General features: G+C 51.7%; 7 protein-coding genes across 7 annotated transcripts; 3 read left to right on the top strand and 4 right to left on the bottom strand.

Annotated features, from left to right (window-relative positions):
- Positions 1-9: 9 nt before the first annotated feature.
- Positions 10-2,563, bottom strand: BJY04DRAFT_78110 (VPS9 domain-containing protein). Its single transcript, XM_073721068.1, has 2 exons — positions 2,010-2,563; positions 10-1,962 (listed from the first exon to the last, which is right to left on the bottom strand). The coding sequence occupies exons 1-2, from the start codon at positions 2,351-2,353 to the stop codon at positions 168-170; spliced, it is 2,139 nt and encodes a 712-aa protein (XP_073570261.1). The 5' UTR covers positions 2,354-2,563; the 3' UTR covers positions 10-167.
- Positions 2,564-2,695: 132 nt separating this feature from the next.
- Positions 2,696-4,852, top strand: atg15 (triglyceride lipase ATG15). The gene is made up of 2 exons (XM_073721067.1): positions 2,696-2,938; positions 2,994-4,852. Exons 1-2 carry the CDS (start codon positions 2,744-2,746, stop codon positions 4,596-4,598), a joined length of 1,800 nt encoding a protein of 599 aa, XP_073570260.1. The 5' UTR covers positions 2,696-2,743; the 3' UTR covers positions 4,599-4,852.
- A 1-nt stretch (position 4,853) lies between these two features.
- BJY04DRAFT_78100 (catalase) lies at positions 4,854-6,789 on the bottom strand. Its single transcript, XM_073721066.1, has 3 exons — positions 6,568-6,789; positions 6,466-6,518; positions 4,854-6,419 (listed from the first exon to the last, which is right to left on the bottom strand). Exons 1-3 carry the CDS (start codon positions 6,587-6,589, stop codon positions 4,992-4,994), a joined length of 1,503 nt encoding a protein of 500 aa, XP_073570259.1. The 5' UTR covers positions 6,590-6,789; the 3' UTR covers positions 4,854-4,991.
- Positions 6,790-8,986: 2,197 nt separating this feature from the next.
- BJY04DRAFT_191276 (putative MFS alpha-glucoside transporter) lies at positions 8,987-10,974 on the top strand. Its single transcript, XM_073711621.1, has 2 exons — positions 8,987-9,474; positions 9,535-10,974. The coding sequence occupies exons 1-2, from the start codon at positions 9,160-9,162 to the stop codon at positions 10,915-10,917; spliced, it is 1,698 nt and encodes a 565-aa protein (XP_073570258.1). The 5' UTR covers positions 8,987-9,159; the 3' UTR covers positions 10,918-10,974.
- echA (enoyl-CoA hydratase echA) lies at positions 10,975-12,246 on the bottom strand. Its single transcript, XM_073711620.1, has 4 exons — positions 12,057-12,246; positions 11,850-11,987; positions 11,212-11,757; positions 10,975-11,160 (listed from the first exon to the last, which is right to left on the bottom strand). Exons 1-4 carry the CDS (start codon positions 12,190-12,192, stop codon positions 11,111-11,113), a joined length of 870 nt encoding a protein of 289 aa, XP_073570257.1. The 5' UTR covers positions 12,193-12,246; the 3' UTR covers positions 10,975-11,110.
- Positions 12,247-12,537: 291 nt separating this feature from the next.
- Positions 12,538-14,016, top strand: BJY04DRAFT_191272 (Rer1 family protein). The gene is made up of 4 exons (XM_073711619.1): positions 12,538-12,743; positions 12,834-12,951; positions 13,020-13,322; positions 13,418-14,016. The coding sequence occupies exons 1-4, from the start codon at positions 12,675-12,677 to the stop codon at positions 13,495-13,497; spliced, it is 570 nt and encodes a 189-aa protein (XP_073570256.1). The 5' UTR covers positions 12,538-12,674; the 3' UTR covers positions 13,498-14,016.
- A 239-nt stretch (positions 14,017-14,255) lies between these two features.
- Positions 14,256-17,095, bottom strand: BJY04DRAFT_228542 (class I SAM-dependent methyltransferase; the record flags this gene model as incomplete). The annotated part of the gene is made up of 8 exons (XM_073718865.1): positions 16,820-17,095; positions 16,636-16,767; positions 16,569-16,585; positions 16,262-16,515; positions 16,137-16,211; positions 14,801-16,082; positions 14,614-14,752; positions 14,256-14,561 (listed from the first exon to the last, which is right to left on the bottom strand). Exons 1-8 carry the CDS (start codon positions 17,078-17,080, stop codon positions 14,256-14,258), a joined length of 2,466 nt encoding a protein of 821 aa, XP_073570255.1. The 5' UTR covers positions 17,081-17,095.
- Between the last annotated feature and the right edge of the window lie 698 nt (positions 17,096-17,793).

The following is a 17,793-nucleotide window of genomic DNA, read 5'->3' as shown; positions in this document are numbered from 1 at the left end:
CCAAAATCGCACCTTGATGTCGATGTCAACTAATCCAAAACACCGAAACCAGCAGTAGCCAGACATTCTAATATACAGATGTATGTAACATAAGAAAACATATCCGTATGGATATCGCTGGGAAAAATGCCTCGCTTCAAATAATAACTTGCGCAGAGAAAAAGAGACTATTTGAATGTCGAGCCTTGTTTTGTGAGTGCTGCAGAGATACGCTTGTAGTCTTCCAACAAGACACTTACGTCACCGATTGTCAAGTCATTCGCATTTTGAGCCTGGAGGAAACGCTGGATCGGCGGGTCAATCTTGGTTTCGCGTGTTGTTGTTGTTGTTGTAGGTTTGGGTCGAGTTGGGAGAGAAGGAGTGGGCAAAGGGGTCGATTCAGGTGTGGCACGGCCGAAGCCCCTGATCATTCCTGGAATATGATTGAGTGGGTTGAGGGTGTTACCGAAGTTCCTCACTGATTCTAGAGTGGGGGTCGACAATGCGGAGTTGGGGTTTTGAGCTCGATTATCGTCTTTTGACAGGGTTGACGCAGCTATTGACGCTCTGGAGCCCTGAGTGCGCACACTATCTGTACTCCGATCACGGGGAGTCCGCTGTCCAGCTACTAGCCCATTAAAAGTATCTTCTGCCTTGGAACTGATGCGCCTTAACCGGGATGGCTCTGGAGCTGGAGGCTCAGTGGAGATGGTTGTCTCCTTGTTCGCCTGGGCGCTGGCGCCGGATATCGGGGCTGTAACTAGTCGTCTGGCATCGGCAAGCGTCTTCGGTAGCACAGGACTTGTTGCTCCATCCGTGCCTGGAGGTTGGTTTGACTGTAGCTCTTTAAGACGGCCAAACAAAAAATTGAAACTGCTGTCTAGTGTTGCGCTGATATTTTTCAAGCCCTGGTCGGCGGTGCTACGGACAGCATCATTGGCAGCGCCTAGAACCTCAGAGGGAGGCCGGAAGAGCGTGTTCAGGCGTCCTTGTTGAGCGGGTGCTGGGCCAGGGAGTGACTCGGATGGCTCGGTTCTAGTCGGCTTAGGAGGGTCTGCAGAAACGGTCACTGAAGAAATAGATGATGTAGGCGTCTCTATGGCGGGTTGAAGAGGATTAATGTCTCCGGAAAGCGCCACAGAGCCACTGTCGGTCTTTGTCTGCCCTTCTCCAGATTCTTCTGCGCGAAGCTCGGATAGATCCACGTTCTCGAGGAAACTGATTGCGGCCTCGAGGTTGGTTAAACAGTAAGCAGATTCGCCATCAACTTTACTACTCGCTCTGAATCTTTGAATAAAGGAAAGATTGCTTATGATGTTCATGCCTTCAGGCGGACAAGTGACAAGTGTGTAGATCAAAGCCGGAAGGATCTCGTCGGCGGAGGAAGAGGAAGGTAACAGCTTCGTCAAGGCATCGACAATTGCTTTGTGAGACGCAGCGAGGTGCCTAAGCTTCCCTAAAGGATATTTTTCCTCGTTCATCTTATTGAGATAATCGCGAGCAGTCGCGAGACAGTCATCAGCCTCTTGCTGGCTCTTCTCGTCAACTGCGGTAATGTCAATATCGACACCGAGCTCTTTTAGGTTGATCCCAACCAAAAGCAACGCCGCCGTTTTTGATCGCAGCTTCTCATCTCTGACATCATCCAATGTGCTGTTATGTCTCCATATCTTGTCATATATGCTTTCACAAGCTCTTCGTTCAACAGCTTCTTCCAGATCCACGCGTTTGGATGCGAGAAGCTTTCTAGCAGTCCTCTTTTCAGTAACTTCCGACGCTGTCAACATTTGGCGGCTGGAGGCGTCTGCATCTTTACTATTGGGGGGATACGGCGTAGGGTCCCTGTTTATGCGAGAGGCAAGTGCAGATATATGTGTGGCTATATGTGACTCCGCTCGGAGGTAGAATTCTTGGAAGAGATTTGATATTCTTTCTATTGTAGGGGGTGAGGAGTGTACTCGGTCGCTGAGAGATTTGACAAAGCTGTGCATCGTTAGCAACAGAAGCAGAGAAAGATGGGGATGTATTACCGGTCAGTTAGACTTATCAACTCGATTGGCAAATCCTCTGGTTGATTCTGTACCTTTCGTGAAAGCACCGAGGCTTCCTCGCCAGGAGAGCCATCGTCAACTGACTGCTCAGATACGCCTGGTTTTTCGAACACATCCGGACTGCCCTGTTCTTCCTCGTTTCCTGATAGGCTTAAGGGAAGTGCATCGGCGTCCACCGTCTCCGGAATTGCAACGGACTGCACGGTCTTTGCCCTGGAGCGAATGTACGGGCTAGGATCCGAAGAACTGTCCATTCGTGGAAAGGAGCGTGTAGTATGCAAGCGGGGCTTCGCGGAGCCATGATCGGAGGAGTTAGAAGACATGTTCGTAGCACATGAATTGTACTCGTATCGTGCAGGAGCTGCCCCCGCAGCAACTTGGAGCTATGTTGGCGAGCGGGGATCAGAGCCTAATGCTCGGGTATCAGGAAAAGTTCAAGATGAAGCGATGGCAGGTAGCGACTATTTAGAGACTTGCGGCATTTCGAAGCGTTACATCAATCCTCACCTGACGACTGAAGCTGGAGGGTGAGATTGATGGTTGTAGCAACTTTGTCCTCCAACCTCAAGGTTCCCGTGACAAGGCCGCAAAAGCACGTGATTGCCCCTTCTCCGCAGCAGCTGCGTCACCGATAAGTGCCTCGAGTCTATCAGCCATCTGCGCCTCTTCCTTGAGTTTACCTAGAACTCGCATCTCCTCCATTGTCTTCAAGCATGGATCGACCCTATAGGCGGAAGAAGCGTCCTGCGCTAGGCAAGAGCCTGTTCAGCTTGCTTTTATCTGCCGCTGTGCTTCCCAGCGCCTCAGCTTATCTGCCAGTATACTTCGGGTCGCAAGACTCGTCGCCCTTTCTCCCTCCGCAGGTTCCCATAGCCGACACCCCTTCTCTATCAGGGTCACACGGATTTGTGAGTTCTACTCTGTGGAATTTGCAGGTGGTACAGGCCTACTAACCTGCTCCAGACCCTTCGCCACATCGTCCAGCGAGGGGCTTACGAGTACCCCGAGCTTCACAGGAGGCTTGATGTCAAGCCGCACACCCAACTACGAACCGTATCAGAAGATGGCGTGGAGGACTCTGAACTTGCCGCGCTAGACATACCGCTGGTTGCTTCTTCCGAGCCCCTTAACATCGAGAGACTCGCCGATCGACGCCTGGAAGTGATTGAAGGACACTTAGCCGCTACAAGGAGCTCTAGAGCAGCAACAATACTCTCACCGGCAGACTGGACTATAGATACTGTAGCAGGTCCTAACGTTACAGATCGGAACACTGTTTTGACATTCGCGAAGATGACGGCGAATGACTACATCGAGGTGCCAGGAACTGAGGACTGGCAGGATATCAATGGAAAGCTCAACTACTCTACGAGCTTTGGATGGCAAAATGATGGGCTCCGAGGTCATATTTATGCGGATCAGACTAATAGCACCATCGTTATATCCTTGAAGGGAACATCTCCCGCTCTATTCGATGGGGCTGGAACGACCACCAACGACAAGGTGAATGATAATCTTTTTTTCAGCTGTTGCTGTGGTCAGGGTGGCTCTTACCTGTGGCGGGAGGTTTGCGATTGTCAACAATCTGCCTTTAACGCCAATTTGACTTGCATCATTGAAGCTATGAATGATGAGAACAAATACTACCGCGCTTCGCTGGACCTATACTCGAACGTCACCGAGCTCTACCCGGAAGCTAATATCTGGCTTACAGGCCACTCTTTAGGCGGGGCCATGGCCAGCTTGCTTGGTTTAACATTCGGTTTGCCTGTTATCACCTTCGAGGCTGTTCCTGAAGCACTCCCAGCTGCGCGATTAGGCTTACCAAGCCCGCCAGGACAGGATCCAAACTTGCCCCAGACCCGGAAAAATACTGGATCTTATCACTTTGGGCATACTGCAGACCCTGTATACATGGGTACATGCAATGGGGTCAGTTCTGTCTGTACTTGGGGTGGCTATGCGATGGAGTCTGCATGTCACACGGGCTCGATGTGTGTTTATGACACCGTTGCGGACAAGGGTTGGCGAGTTGCAATTGGTACACATCGCATCAAAGCCGTGATATCAGATGTTCTCGAGGTGTATGATGATGTTCCACGTTGCGTGCCAGAAGAGGAGTGCTATGACTGCGAATTGTGGAAGTTCTTCCGGAGTAACGGCTCTGAGCCCACCACAACAAGCTCGCCTCCTTCCTCAACAACCACAGTGACTTCAACCAGAACAGCCACATGCAAAACACCTGGCTGGTGGGGGTGTCTCGATGAGAGCACAACGACCACTGTTAGCACCACTACTACCACGACAACAACGACATCTACCTGCAAAACTCCTGGCTGGTTTGGGTGCAATGATCCAACAAGCCCATCAGTTACTACCACAACTGAAGCACCCACCACAACCACATCATGCAAGGATCCAGGATGGTTTGGCTGCCGCGATCCAACGTCGCCAACCTCCACTCCTGGAACTTCCACATGCGAAACCCCTGGATTCTTTTTTGGTTGTCACGACAGCCCTACTGCGGCAGGCCACCTCATCACCCCAGCACCAGTTCCACCTTTGTGAAATCACCAGCAACCTAATTTCTTACGACTATATACGAACCCGGATCTTTCCCACATTGGCGTAGCTTCATCGGTAAACATGGCGTTCACATGGCGCTATGGTGCATTTTTCTTTATCCTTCATATTGTTGCCTAGTAGTGTACTAGTTGCTAGGAGTCCTGCTGCGGGTTACTTGGATCTCTTCTAGCAGTTTAGAAATCAGAACGCTGCTTTTGTTTAGCATACATAGCATTAGATAGTACACGTGAATTATTCAACTTTATCCGTCTAACAAGTTATATACTCCGGGGCTCGAACCCTAGATTGGCCGGGGCTGCATACTCCTGGCGCATGAATGATCAAGAAAAGAAAATGTCATTTTAAATCCACACCCTCATGCTACAAGGTCCTAAATTACAACTTCGCCTTCGCTTCGGTGACATTCCCCTCCGTCGCTTTCTCAATCCTCCTTCCCAGATCCTCATTTACCTTCCGGAACATCGCATACGTCGCCTGCCTCACCCTCGGAACCGCACCAGCAAGGTGTCCCGAAACATTCCCCACAAAGTTCTCCTGCTGGCCCTTCGTCCGCCCCAGAACCTGCCAGAGGCCATTCGCCTGCACATAGTCATCATCTGTGATAGGAAGCTGCTCAGTAACCACAGCGCCGGCCCATTTCTCGTGCTCCTGGTTCTTAACAGGCTTATATTGCAGAGGCCGGGAAGTGGAAGGGTAGTTCGGGTTTGCGCCGTGGTTGCCGTCAACGGCCATGACGCCGTCGCGGTGGAAGGGAGTGAATGAGCGCAGCGGGCAGTTCACGGGGATGGACTGGTAGTTTGCGGTTCCTAGGCGGTGGCGGTGGGTATCTGGGTATGAGAAGAGGCGGGCTTGCAGGACGGGATCGGCGGAGGGTTCGACGCCGGGGACCATGTGAGAGGGAGAGAAAGCGGCCTGTTCGACTTCCGCAAAATAGTTTTCGGGGTTCTTGTTGAGGGTGAAGCGGCCGAAGCGGCGGAGAGGGACTTCGGATTGAGGCCACACCTTGGTTAGGTCGAAGATGTTCCAGCGGAATTTCTGGGCCTGCTCGGGGCTGAGCACTTGCACGTAGCAGGTCCAGGAGGGGTATTCGCCGCGGGCGATGGCGTTGAAGAGGTCCTGTGTGTGCCAGTCTGGGTTCTCGGCTGAGAGCTTGCCGGCTTCGGCGTCTGTGAAAGTCTTATTGCCTTGGTCGGTTTTCAGGTGCAGCTGTACGTAGTTGAAGGTGCCGTCGGGCTTGATCCACTTGTAGGTGTGACCCGAGTAGCCGTTCATGTGGCGGTAGGAGTAGGGTGTGCCGCGGTCAGAGAAGAGGTGCATGAGTTGGTGGACGGCTTCGTGGTGAGTAGAGAGGTAGTCCCAAAACATGGTTGCATCCTTTAGGTTGGTTTGCGGGTTGCGCTTCTGGGTGTGGATGAACATGGGAAACTTGCTGGGGTCGCGGAGGAAGAAGACGGGGGTATTGTTGAAGACCCAGTCCCAGTTACCCTCTTCGGTGTAGAATTTGAGGGCGAAGCCGCGGGGGTCGCGCGCGCTGTCGGGAGAGCCCTTTTCGCCACCGACGGTTGAGAACCGGACGAAGGTCTTGGTCTTCTTGCCGATGCCCTTGAGCATGTCGACAACGGTGATGTCGCTAATGTCGTCGGTGACTTCGAACTCGCCGTAGGCGCCGGCACCCTTGGCGTGGACGACTCGCTCGGGAATACGCTCGCGGTCAAAGTGGGCGAGGATATCAATGAGGTTAAAGTCTTGGATGAGGAGAGGTCCGTTGGAGCCAACACGCTGTGAGGCCTGGGGGTCCATCACCTATGGTCTGTTAGCTGGATTCATTTCTCTCAACTTGATGACGTACGGGACAGCCATTTGATGTGGTGTAGACCGGAGTCTCTTTGTAGCGGTAGGACTCTGCAAAGCATTAGAATTGATCTAGAGATATCGGCGCAAGGAATCATACTTTGCTCGTCGTCTTGACCCATGTTGACGGTGATGGCGCAATATGCCAGGTGGTATGGAATTTTGAGGAAGATTTGGAGATCCTGGGAGGTAGAGACGTGGGTGCGGGGTTTATATGAGTTTTCCGTGAGGGGACAAATAACAAGCAATGGCAGCTGGGACCTGTTGCGCCAGATATAAAACTGCTTCTACGCGCTAAAATTCTGTATAGAGAGCCTGGGCCAATCACAAAGCCTGAAAAGGTCAACTTTGCAGCTCCACCATAAAGACGGAAGGTCTTTCCGATCTCGCTCTGGCCTTCTATCTGTAAATCTTGACACAGCGATCATCTCCCCCGCACAGGAGCGCGGAATCAGACGCAGTCACTCGGCGGAATCCAGAGTCAGTTCTCCTCGGGAATCGGAGCTTCCCGCAGTGGCATCAAATCCATTGGTTTGGGGCCTCGTTCTGTTTATATACAGTCTGGAAGCTTCAATTGTGAAGCAATCAAATCATGGGCTATGGCCGATCTCAGGACAGAATTTTCTCCAAGTATCACTTTCCAGACTAATCCATAGGAGGGCATTCGCATTCTGTGCCTCTTTTCTCCAAAAATATGCGAGGTCGGAAGTGCTACCGAGCTGGCATCTTGCCCGAAATGGGCAACTTTTACGCCCGCCACGACTCCAACCAGACCGATCTTGTTGGTAATCAGCTCTCTCCTCACGACTTGCTCCGAATTCTAGCCCCTAATCATCTCGTTGAAGCATACAAATCGAGCCCCGGCCTCGCTGTCTGGCCCTGTTCCACTTACTAACTGTTCCTGTTCCACCCCCGTCCGACCCCGAGATTCCTCTCCGGAGTCTCCGCACTACAGACTGGCACTGTCGGCCCTCGGGATACTTTGATGATCTGTCCTTTGCGATCATGAGGATGCTCTTCGACTATTATGTCCTTTAACCCCTAGTTTCGCTGCGTCTCCTCAGCGTTCAACATGATATTGTTTGTTCTTTTGACCGTCGGCTTCGATTCGGCATGGTTAGTCGTATGCCGCCGGCAAGATGATGATTCCGCCGGTCTGGTCATAGTGAGCCTGCGGTGATCCTTCCCGAGCTGGCGTGCTACCTAGGTAGCTCTCCCCCGGGCATGAATAGCCTATTCAAATCGCTGTGGTGTGATAACCGCAGGGGAGGCTTCAGCTGAGCACACCATGAACCAAGCCCCCTCACCTGCTACTTCAGGCTCGCTAGAACTTACGTGAAAGTATCAGAGCTCAAGCCGTACGTCCGGTCACTACTACTTTATAGAAGATTCAAGCAAGAGTCTCTTCTTACCTGTTGTTGCTAGAGATCCTGGAAGCCCACGATATGCACCCTACAAATTGTGCAAGTTCCCCAGATTATGATACAGCCTGGTCTGCAAGTATCACAGTTGTATACTGTTTGATACGCCTTGACCAGGATACCCTAACTACCTTTGAACGATTTTAAACCACGTACCGGAGGTTTGACAAGGCCTCGTGCCAGCGCGGACGTACCAAATTTGCCCTAACGCCATACTGGCGGCCTCCCCTTCGGCTACTTCAGAATAATAGTAGCCTTGCCGCCACAGAATACGTCCCATGACTTGTTTTGATTGGCAATGTGAAGATCGTTTCTTTGAATTGTTATCGAGGCAGACTCGCATCGACCCAGCTTCCGGTTTGCTCGATACTGACCTACTTGTGGTACTGTGATGATTATACCTAGGGTAGTAGAACGACCCGTCTTCACTGGAATTCAAGATTTTGTCGATCTTAGCAATGAAGAGCTAGAGCAACGCGACTCGGAGTACTCCTGTACAACTTGAACACCATACTCTTTGTGCACATCCCCAGTCTTACTCGGCCTCGTAACACAGCGAGCCGGCTATAGCCTATAGCCTATAGCTACCTGCTGAAGCTTAAAACTCAGCAGAACGCTGTAGAAACAATTAGAATTGTAGGATGGAACGTCGCGAGCTCAGAATGGTTAAGACGAAGCTTTTGGAGTCGCAGGATTTTCGCAGGATTTCCTGGGCAGCTCCCGAAACGGCGATGGCGCATGCTCTCACCACCACCTTCTGCGTCTGAGCGTTTCTTATTTCCCCCTCCTTTGTGCTTAGAGTTCTTAGGACATCCCCTCCTTCTCTACCCTCAGTCCCTCATGCTCTAACACGCAACTTCCCTGCGAAGCCTCTCCAATAGAGGATCTCTCCGCGATCTTCTGAGACCTGGCCCGTGTATCTGCAAAACACTAAGGGCTTGGCTGCGAATTTTCTCCATGGTCAATGGCCCTGTTCCCCACAAACCCCGGCACCTGGGAATGTCACCCTCTGCTGCGTTTTCCTCTCTTGGTCCTAGCGCCGTATGCTTTCGAGCCTTTTTCCTTGGATGCTCTTCGCTGAGTCGTTCTCCGACTCGTTCACCTTCGGAAGAAAATATTGCGAGTGTGGGCTGAAGTGGACCCTTCTCCGTGCCCCCGCCGCGCCGCCGCGGATATAAATCTCTACCGATCCAACTTTCTTCGCTCAGAGCAGCTCGCCAACACCACCTCCAGTTCTCGATCGGATACTGCCGCACTGCAGGTTTCCCAACATGGAGTCCCCTCAGGCTCAGGATGTGATTGCCCCGGTCAAGAGAGATGGTCCCGAGAACCAACCTGGGTCTCCGGGGCCTATGGCAAAAGTCATTCAGAACGCTAAGGCTGCTGCTCAAAAGGAACAGCAGATGACCCTCTTGCAGGGAATCAAGCTTTATCCAAAGGCTGTTATGTGGAGCGTGATTATCTCTACTACAATTGCTATGGAAGGCTATGATATCTCGCTTGTCAACAATTTCTACGCTTTCCCTCAGTTCAATGAGAAGTACGGCGAGTTGGGCCCGGACGGGGAATATCAGGTGCCTGCAAGGGTAAACCAACCCTCTCAATTGATATACAGGAGGTATACTGACTTTTTTTCTTAACACTAGTGGCAAGCCGGATTGAGTAACGGCGTATACGTTGGCGAAATCATCGGTCTCTTGATCAACGGTTGGGCCTCCGAGAAGTTTGGATACCGATATGTGGTTATGGCTTGTCTTATCCTCATCACCGCCTGGACAGCAATCTTCTTCACGGCTCCTAACGTCCAAGCACTTTTGGCTGCCGAAATCCTTGCCGGTATTCCGTGGGGAGTTTTCCAGACTCTCTGTGTTACCTACGCCTCAGAAGTTTGCCCGGTTGCGCTACGAAACTACCTCACAACTTATGTCAATTTCTGCTGGGGATTGGGACAACTCATTGGGATAGGTGTGATTCGCTCTATGATTGATCGACATGACGAATGGGCATACCGTATCCCATACGGATTGCAGTGGATGTGGCCGCTCCCGCTTTTCATTGGTATTTACCTAGCACCCGAGTCTCCCTGGTGGCTGGTGCGGAAGGGAAGAGCGCAGGACGCCAAAAAGGCCTTGCTCCGACTGACGAGCTCAACCCGAGATACCGACTTTGATGCGGATGAGACAATTGCCATGATGGTTCACACTACCGCCTTAGAGCAAAAGATTACTTCAGGTTCCAGCTATCTGGATTGCTTCAAGGGCGTTGATCTGCGCCGCACCGAAATCGTCTGCATGGTGTGGGCTATCCAAAACCTCAGCGGAAACTCATTCTCAAACTACTCGACCTACTTCCTGCAACAGGCTGGTCTTCCGGATTCGACATCTTACTCTTTCGCAATGGGGCAGTACGGTATCAACATGGCCGGCGTCTTTGGAGCATGGTTCCTCATGTCACGGGGTATCGGTCGCCGGAGCCTTTATCTCTACGGTTTATGCGGCCTCTGCGTCATGTTGCTAGTGATGGGTTTCCTTGGCTTGGTCCCAGATTCGCACCGAACCGAATCTGCCCTTGCAACGGGGTCAATGATGATTATCTGGGCCTTGTTCTACCAGCTGACAGTTGGAACCGTGGCCTACTCCCTCGTCGCAGAGATATCTACTCGCCGGTTGCAGATCAAGACTGTCGTCCTCGGTCGTGTCCTGTACAATATCGTTGCAATTATCTGCGGTGTCCTGACGCCATACATGATCAATCCCACCGCGTGGGACTGGAGCAACTTTGCCGGTCTTTTCTGGGGTGGAATCTGCTTCCTTTGCATCATTTACACCTACTTCCGTGTTCCTGAACCCAGAGGTCGTACTTTTGCCGAACTCGACGTCCTATTCGAGCGTGGTGTCAGCGCTCGCAACTTCGAGAAGGCGCAAGTTGACGTCTTCGACGAAACGGTTGAGGGCCGTGTGGTCGACAACTACCAGACGGAAGCTCTTCATAACGATGACGCTGAGAGGCAGTACCGCGGTGTGTTCTGAGCTATTGCTTCAGAGCTGCTACTGCTTGACGAAATTGCATAACACTTATCAACTAATGAATGTACATAATATTACGAGGCAATGCGTGTACCTAATGATGCCTTTGCAGATAATTACTTAATCAACACAATTTAATTACTTCATGACAGTCTTCTATATCTCCCGTACAGAATCATAAGTCAAGCGCACCGTCTTATTCATGCGACCACTCCGGCTTCTTCTTCTCCGCGAAGGCGGTCATTCCTGCTACGGTCAGTACCAACCCTTTTACTTCAACGGACAGAGATAACTCACCAATCTTCTGATCCTTACTTCCGAACAATCCATGAAACAACCTCCTCTCATACTCCACTCCCTCCCTAACCCCTAGCTCCTGACTCTTATTAACCACCTCCTTTGCCGCAACAACCGCAACCCGACTATACCCCGCAATCGTCTCCGCTGTCTTAACCGCCTCCCCAAGAACCTCCGCATTCCCACCCTCCACAACCCTCGCCGCAACACCCCACTCGCCCGCCTCCTTGCCGCTAAAGTTCTTCCCTGTCAGAATCAATTCCATAGCTTTACTCTTCCCAATTGCTTTTGTCAGGCGCTGGGAGCCCCCAGCACCGGGGATCACGCCGAGTTTGATCTCAGGCTGGCCGAAGGTCGCGGTGGGCGTGCAGTAGATGATGTCGCACATTAGGGCGAGTTCGCACCCGCCGCCTAGCGCATAGCCGGAGACCGCGGCGATGACGGGTTTCCGGATGCTGGTTGCGAGGTGAGACCAGGGGGCTATGAAGTTGTTGCTGTAGGCGGCTGAAAAAGTTAGGGGGGCCATTTCTTTGATGTCGGCGCCGGCTATTCGGGATCAAGGAGATTAGTATTTACCATCTTAATCACGATCGCGGAAAGCGAGGTCTGTCGTAAGGGGAAAGAGGAGGAATATATACCGGCAAAAGCCTTCTCACTTCCTGTGATGACAATGGCGCCGATGTCCTTGCTTTCGTCGAATTTGGAGAGCGCATCGTTGAGTTCTTTGAAGAGGGGGCTGGAGAGGGCGTTGAGGGCCTTGGGGCGGTTGAGGGTGACTGTATATTTGTCGTCGGGTTAGTATGTAGATTGCTGTAGATGTGCTGTGTTTGTTGATATGGACGTACTCAGACCGACTCCAGGCTTGGGAGTTGAAGTGAGGATGTGCTCATAGCTCGGGGCTGCGGAAGAGTATAGACGGGTGCGTGTGAGGTAGGTGGTGGGCTTGAGGGCGAAGACTCGAGGGGATTGACGAGCAAACATGATGATTAATTCTATCTGTACTCAATTGAAACCAGCAATGAGACGTTGAGTAGTTGTTGCGATGAAGTCAAGAACCCTAGGCCATGAGCCGGAGCTACGTAGGGATTCCCCGCATTGCCGATGCAAACCGCCCGTGCTGCAGCCTTACTCCGAGAGTCCGAGGTAAGATTGGAGCCAAGCCATCATCTGCATCTAGACTAGCGTGTAATCAGTGACACCTGAGGCGTAAATGGGGCGTAACACGCAAGTGTGGCTGAGCAGTCCCAAACAGGTCAAGCGCAACGCTTTGGACTGGTTGGAGTTCGCAGGCCAAAGGTGCTTGGGAAAGTGGACAACTTTTGCGTATCCGCCTTTAACACGACAACACCAGGGCACTTGTATTTGCGATTTTGCTGGTGCTTAAAGTGTGCTTCTCTTCTTTAACTAAATTACGACTTTCTCTTCTCTGAATTTCTCTTGTTGTGTTTTGTTGTGCCGCCGCAATGGATGTCCCTGAGCCTGAGCAGACGCCGTTTATGGCTGTTTCCGCGCAGACGTCTAAGCTTGCTAGAGTATGTTATTAGTCCTGTATCCTTCTTAGGGAGCACTGGGAACAATAAAGAGATCAAAATGAGTAAGAATATATGCTAATAAGTTCACAGCAATACCAAACCTACCTAGACGCCTCCACGCCATTCACAGCCTATCGCTGGATCGGCACAGTCGTCCTGCTTCTCGTCTTCTTCCTGAGAATCGTTCTTGCTCAAGGGTGGTATATTGGTACGTCTCTCTCTTAATCACTGCGAAGCCGTCATCATCAACCAACCTAACTAACATCTCTCCTCCAGTCGCATACACCCTCGGAATCTACCTCCTAAACCTCTTCCTCCTTTTCCTGCAACCAAAGTTCGACCCTTCCCTCACACAAGACGAGGGTCTTGAAGACGGCGACGCGGGCGCACCCAGCCTTCCAACTAAGCAAGACGAGGAGTTCCGTCCCTTCATCCGCCGCCTTCCCGAGTTCAAGTTCTGGCACTCCGCCACGCGCGCGATTACCATCGGCTTCGTCTGCAGTTGGTTCTCCGTCTTCGATATCCCGGTCTTCTGGCCGGTTCTGGTCGTTTACTGGATCTTGCTGTTCATCTTGACAAGTGAGTGTTCCCCGAGGCGAGAATCTTCGATATTGGAGGACAATATAAGGAACGATAAGGAAACAAAATGTGGCTAATGAATTTCCGTTATCCAGTGCGCCGACAAATCCAGCACATGATCAAGTACCGCTACGTGCCTTTCTCTTTCGGAAAGACCAGATACGGCCGCTCATAGATAGGCCTTGAATAACTCCCCACCTCGCTACCTCTCATACCTCCCTTTTTCTCCTTATCTGATGAGATGACGGTTCGAAATATGTGTTTGTCCATTCTTGCTCGTGGATGTGTTTGGACATTTTGACGCGCTCTCGGCTCCCTTCAGTCTTCTTTCACTGGCGGTGGGCTTCTCCAGAAGCCTTGTCGGGCTTTCCTGGTTGGGAACTTTGCCCTCCAGTTAACAGAGGAAAGCCGGGGAAGTATAGCTTATAATGCATTTTTTTTTTCTTCTTTCCCTTCTATGTTTCTCTTGATGACAACTACTCCTATCTTTGTATTCTGCTGTACAGGAGCTTCTCTTTTCTTTATTCTGACTCCTAATGCTGATTATTGCTCTGCGGTTAGAGCTGTATACTTTATGTGTATCATGTTGGTAGGAACGAATAGACAAAAGTCGTGAAGCAAAGCGAAGACTCTAGACTTACTTCCGGACGTAGACTGGCGGAAAAGGAAACGCTCTATTTTGCATAAATCTAGCTAATCATATTTGGAAGAGATCATATCGTGCTGCCGGCCATTAGAATCAGATATCCACTTCCATGCACCCGACACCCGACAAACGTGCAAAGGTGGGTATATATAGTGTAACTAAAGCAAGGAGCAAGGGGGAAAGTGTAAATGGTAAACAAGTAGGTAAGAGGAAGAGGTCATTCAGAAAGGTGTCATGTCATATAAATAGGTAGTGTTCGCCAGCGAAACTCATGGGGTTGTTCAAAGTTAGATCTCGAGGTAGTCGACGCTGTTGGATCGCCTGTCGCTGGTTGGGCGCTCAAGCTCCTTGGTCTTGGTGCAGATCCAGGTCGATGCGTACATGTTGACTCGGTCAATGCAGGTACCTGAGAAACGAGCTCCGACACGTCGAGCGGTGAAGCCGTTCTCTTCGAAGTGCTTGATGTACCATGGTTCGATGCTGGCGGAGCGGAGGAGAACACGGCCTTCCATTTTGAGGGCGTGGTTGAACTTGCGCGCTTGCGCGGCAGCGGCGGCACCGTCAGTGTCGAACCAGTCCATTGAGTCCATGACCTGGATGGCTTGTGTTAGTGCTGAATTGAGCAGAGAGCAAACGTTTACTTACCACGGCGATTGTCAGGCTCCGGGGTGTGATACGTCCGATGACTTCGTTGATCTCGTCTGTGTGAATGCGTAGGCCATCGAATGCGCCGGGAGATGAGAGTTTGACGTGGGCTTGAGGAGTAAGATAGGCGGGGGAACACCTATGGAACATTAGTTGACGGCCAATGACCGGAGGCTTGAGTACTCACTTTCTTGAAAATTGGCCCTGCAAGCAGAGGAAGTAGAAGTAGTTGTCGTTGCTGACCATTGTTTCCTGAACAACAGGGTCGAGTGTGTCAACCACATACTCCCAGATAGACTTGCCGCTAATATCCTTGGCGCTCTTCATCTCCTGCGTGAGGCCGTTGCGCTTGAAGTAGTCATCGACAATCATGTTTCGTTGGTTGCGAGGGACACCAGCTGCCTTCCAGGCAAACCACTCAGTACTAACAATAGCCCAGTTAAGGGGTTTGCTCAACAAAACACGTCTGATCTGTGGCCAGATTTTGCGCTGTTCAGCCAAGGTTTGGGCTTCACAGAGCTTCTTCACCTGACCCTCCAAACCGAAGACCTTGAACAGATAGCGGCACATCTTGATTGCGTGGCGTGAGCCGCCAGTCTCGTAGAGACCGCGACCAGAAGACGAGGTAAAGACGTGAGTGTGTTCGAGCCAGTACTGGAAAGCCTGGCTGGACAGGTGAGGGCTCAAGCGGGAAATGAGGAGGTTGCGGAAATCGGGGTGCTTTCCTTCACCAAAGATCTTCCAGACGTCGCGGTGGCCGAGGGCGCTGAAACTAGCAACCTTGAGCTCGAGAAGATGGTTTTGATTGGGGTTCAGGTCAACGGCATGTACGCGGCGCGGGCTCTTCTGCAGGTAGTCGAGGATGTTGTCGCCAGCACTGGTAATGGCCAGAATGACGTCGTCGCGCTTGATGTTCAGTAGGCGGTGGTCAACGCGGGGGTCTTCCCAGTTGAAGGCATAGATATATTCGTTTTGGAACTGGGTGTGCTTCGGGAGAAGATCGTTGTAGAAGATGCGGTAATGGTGGTTCTGGTAAAAGGCGGCCGGAAGGGGGAGGTTGGCGCTCAGGTTCACAACAGCTGATTCATACGCCTTGGAACGGATCTCCTGGCTGCTCTTGACGACGGCCTTGTCCATCTCTTTGCGGTGGTTCGCTGGTGACAGGTATGGGGATTCTGTGAAAGATGCATCTAGCTTCTCGATAGTCTCGCGGCTGGCTTGACCAGGAGCAATATCCTTTTGGCATCCAATGAAAATGTAGTAAGGAATACCGCCAAGGAGGTAGTTCCGTTCGCTCGCTGAGATGACTGTTCCAAAGCGATATTCCAAGTAGTCTCGGCGAGCAGCATCCAGATTGACACGGTCTGCCTCGAACCAAGCACGCCAGAATGCACGGCCGAGCCAGTTGACGTGTCGGTTAAAGGCACCGCCAATGTAGTTCCTTGCGGAGACGTCAACGATACTTTGGACTTTGCAATGGGTCAGTATGTCTCCTTATGCTGTAGGCTTGTCTTGGGCTTTACCATAGAAATCACAAACACCGAGTAATCCAGAGGGCTTCACTAATTTTCCGAGCGAGTCTACCACGCTGTAGTAGTCTGCGCATTGTCAGAGAGTGCTCAGGCCAGGCAGATATGACAGTACTTACCAGGAATCATAGACAAGCTGTAGCTCATCGTGACCAGGTCAGCACCCGTTCCATCAGTCTTCCCCGGGTCAACGTTATCCTCAGGCAAGCGGAAGGACCGTGCGTCCTGGCAGACAACAGTAACGTTCTTCCAGCCAAGGCGTGTGAAACGTTGACGCGCAACTTCGCAGAGGGATGGAGACAGATCGACGAGGTATACTTGAGAGAAGAACTCCGGCACGGACACGAACGACGCCATAGCTTCGATGTTGTAACTATGAGTCTGTTAGGATTAATCACTCATGTCTGCGCCAGGTGCGATGCTCACCCAGTACCTCCTCCAATCTAAGCCAGCTGTTAGCGCAACGTAGGCCATATCAGAATAGATATCTTACATCAACCCAAATAGGCTTCCCCTTTCCGAGTTCCTTGTTCTCGACCTTGTATTTGAGCTGAGCAGCAACGAGACCTAGCATGTCCTCCCTACCACGGAGAAGACGCTTGCGGGTAGCATCATACACGGAAGCCTGTATTCTGGTTAATTGACGCGTGAGAGGCAGCGACCAGGTAAGCTCATACTTGGGTCTTGTAGAAGCTCTCCAGCGCATCCTGCTGGCTATTTCCGCCCTTGTCGTGGGGCTTCAGAAAGCTCGCATAGATAAATTTCAAATAGCTAAAGACACCGCTGTTGTAGTCGGTCTTGCTGCGTTTTTGAGAGGCCACGAGGAGGACAATTGCGACAAGCGCACTGACAAGGAAGGCAGTGACTGCAATGGAAATGTAGAGATGGTCAAAGCCCATCTGGAGAAAACCTGCAGGGCCGCTGGTGAGAGAACTCATGGCGCAAGAGAGAGAGCACAACCGAAGGGGCAGAAGTGATTAAACTCTCCAACAAGAATATTGGGCCGGGAGGGGAGCCCTCTTGAATCAAATACCCCTCCAGCGCCTGCTGGAGATCGGGGGAGGGGAATTGAGCGCATGTCTCCTCTGCCCCACTAGAACCGCTCTCTCGACGATGCTGGCTCCCAACATTATTGTTCTGAGAGTCAGGGAGGCCGCGCAAAAGACCTCGATGCCCTATCAGGAGCACACATGGGCTGAAGGCGGTAGAGATACAGTGACTGGAAACGGAATGGAGACGATAGCGGCAAAGGCGAAAGACCGGACGATCCTAGCTCCATCCTCTCTCAATTGGCCCCATACCAGACCCGGGGTGGACAAAGGTTAGAGGTAGACTAAGTGAGACTGAGGCAGTCCGCTGCTGCACTGCGCGAGAGGCGATGGTTCAGGATCCGCGCCTGGTGGAGACATTCTGCAGCTATTCTGGGGACCTGCAGACCAATGCACGGACTCGAAGGCGAGCGATGCTCTGGCAAGTGAGAGAGCAGAGGGGGGCCATGTGAGGAATCTGGACGAGGAGAGCAGGATGAGCGAAGAGAAACGGCCGGAGGACGCTCGGAGGGGGAGCTCAGGAGGCTGCATCGCGGAATTCCATATGTTAACCAATCACAGCTCGTGTTCCTGCCACACTTTGGCTTCTCCATTCCGTACGG

This window comes from Aspergillus karnatakaensis (assembly GCF_047715665.1).
Source record: "Aspergillus karnatakaensis strain CBS 102800 unplaced genomic scaffold BJY04scaffold_30, whole genome shotgun sequence".
NCBI classification, from domain to species: domain Eukaryota; kingdom Fungi; phylum Ascomycota; class Eurotiomycetes; order Eurotiales; family Aspergillaceae; genus Aspergillus; species Aspergillus karnatakaensis.
Note: the sequence above shows the minus strand (reverse complement) of the source record. Positions and strands in the feature narration are given on the sequence as shown.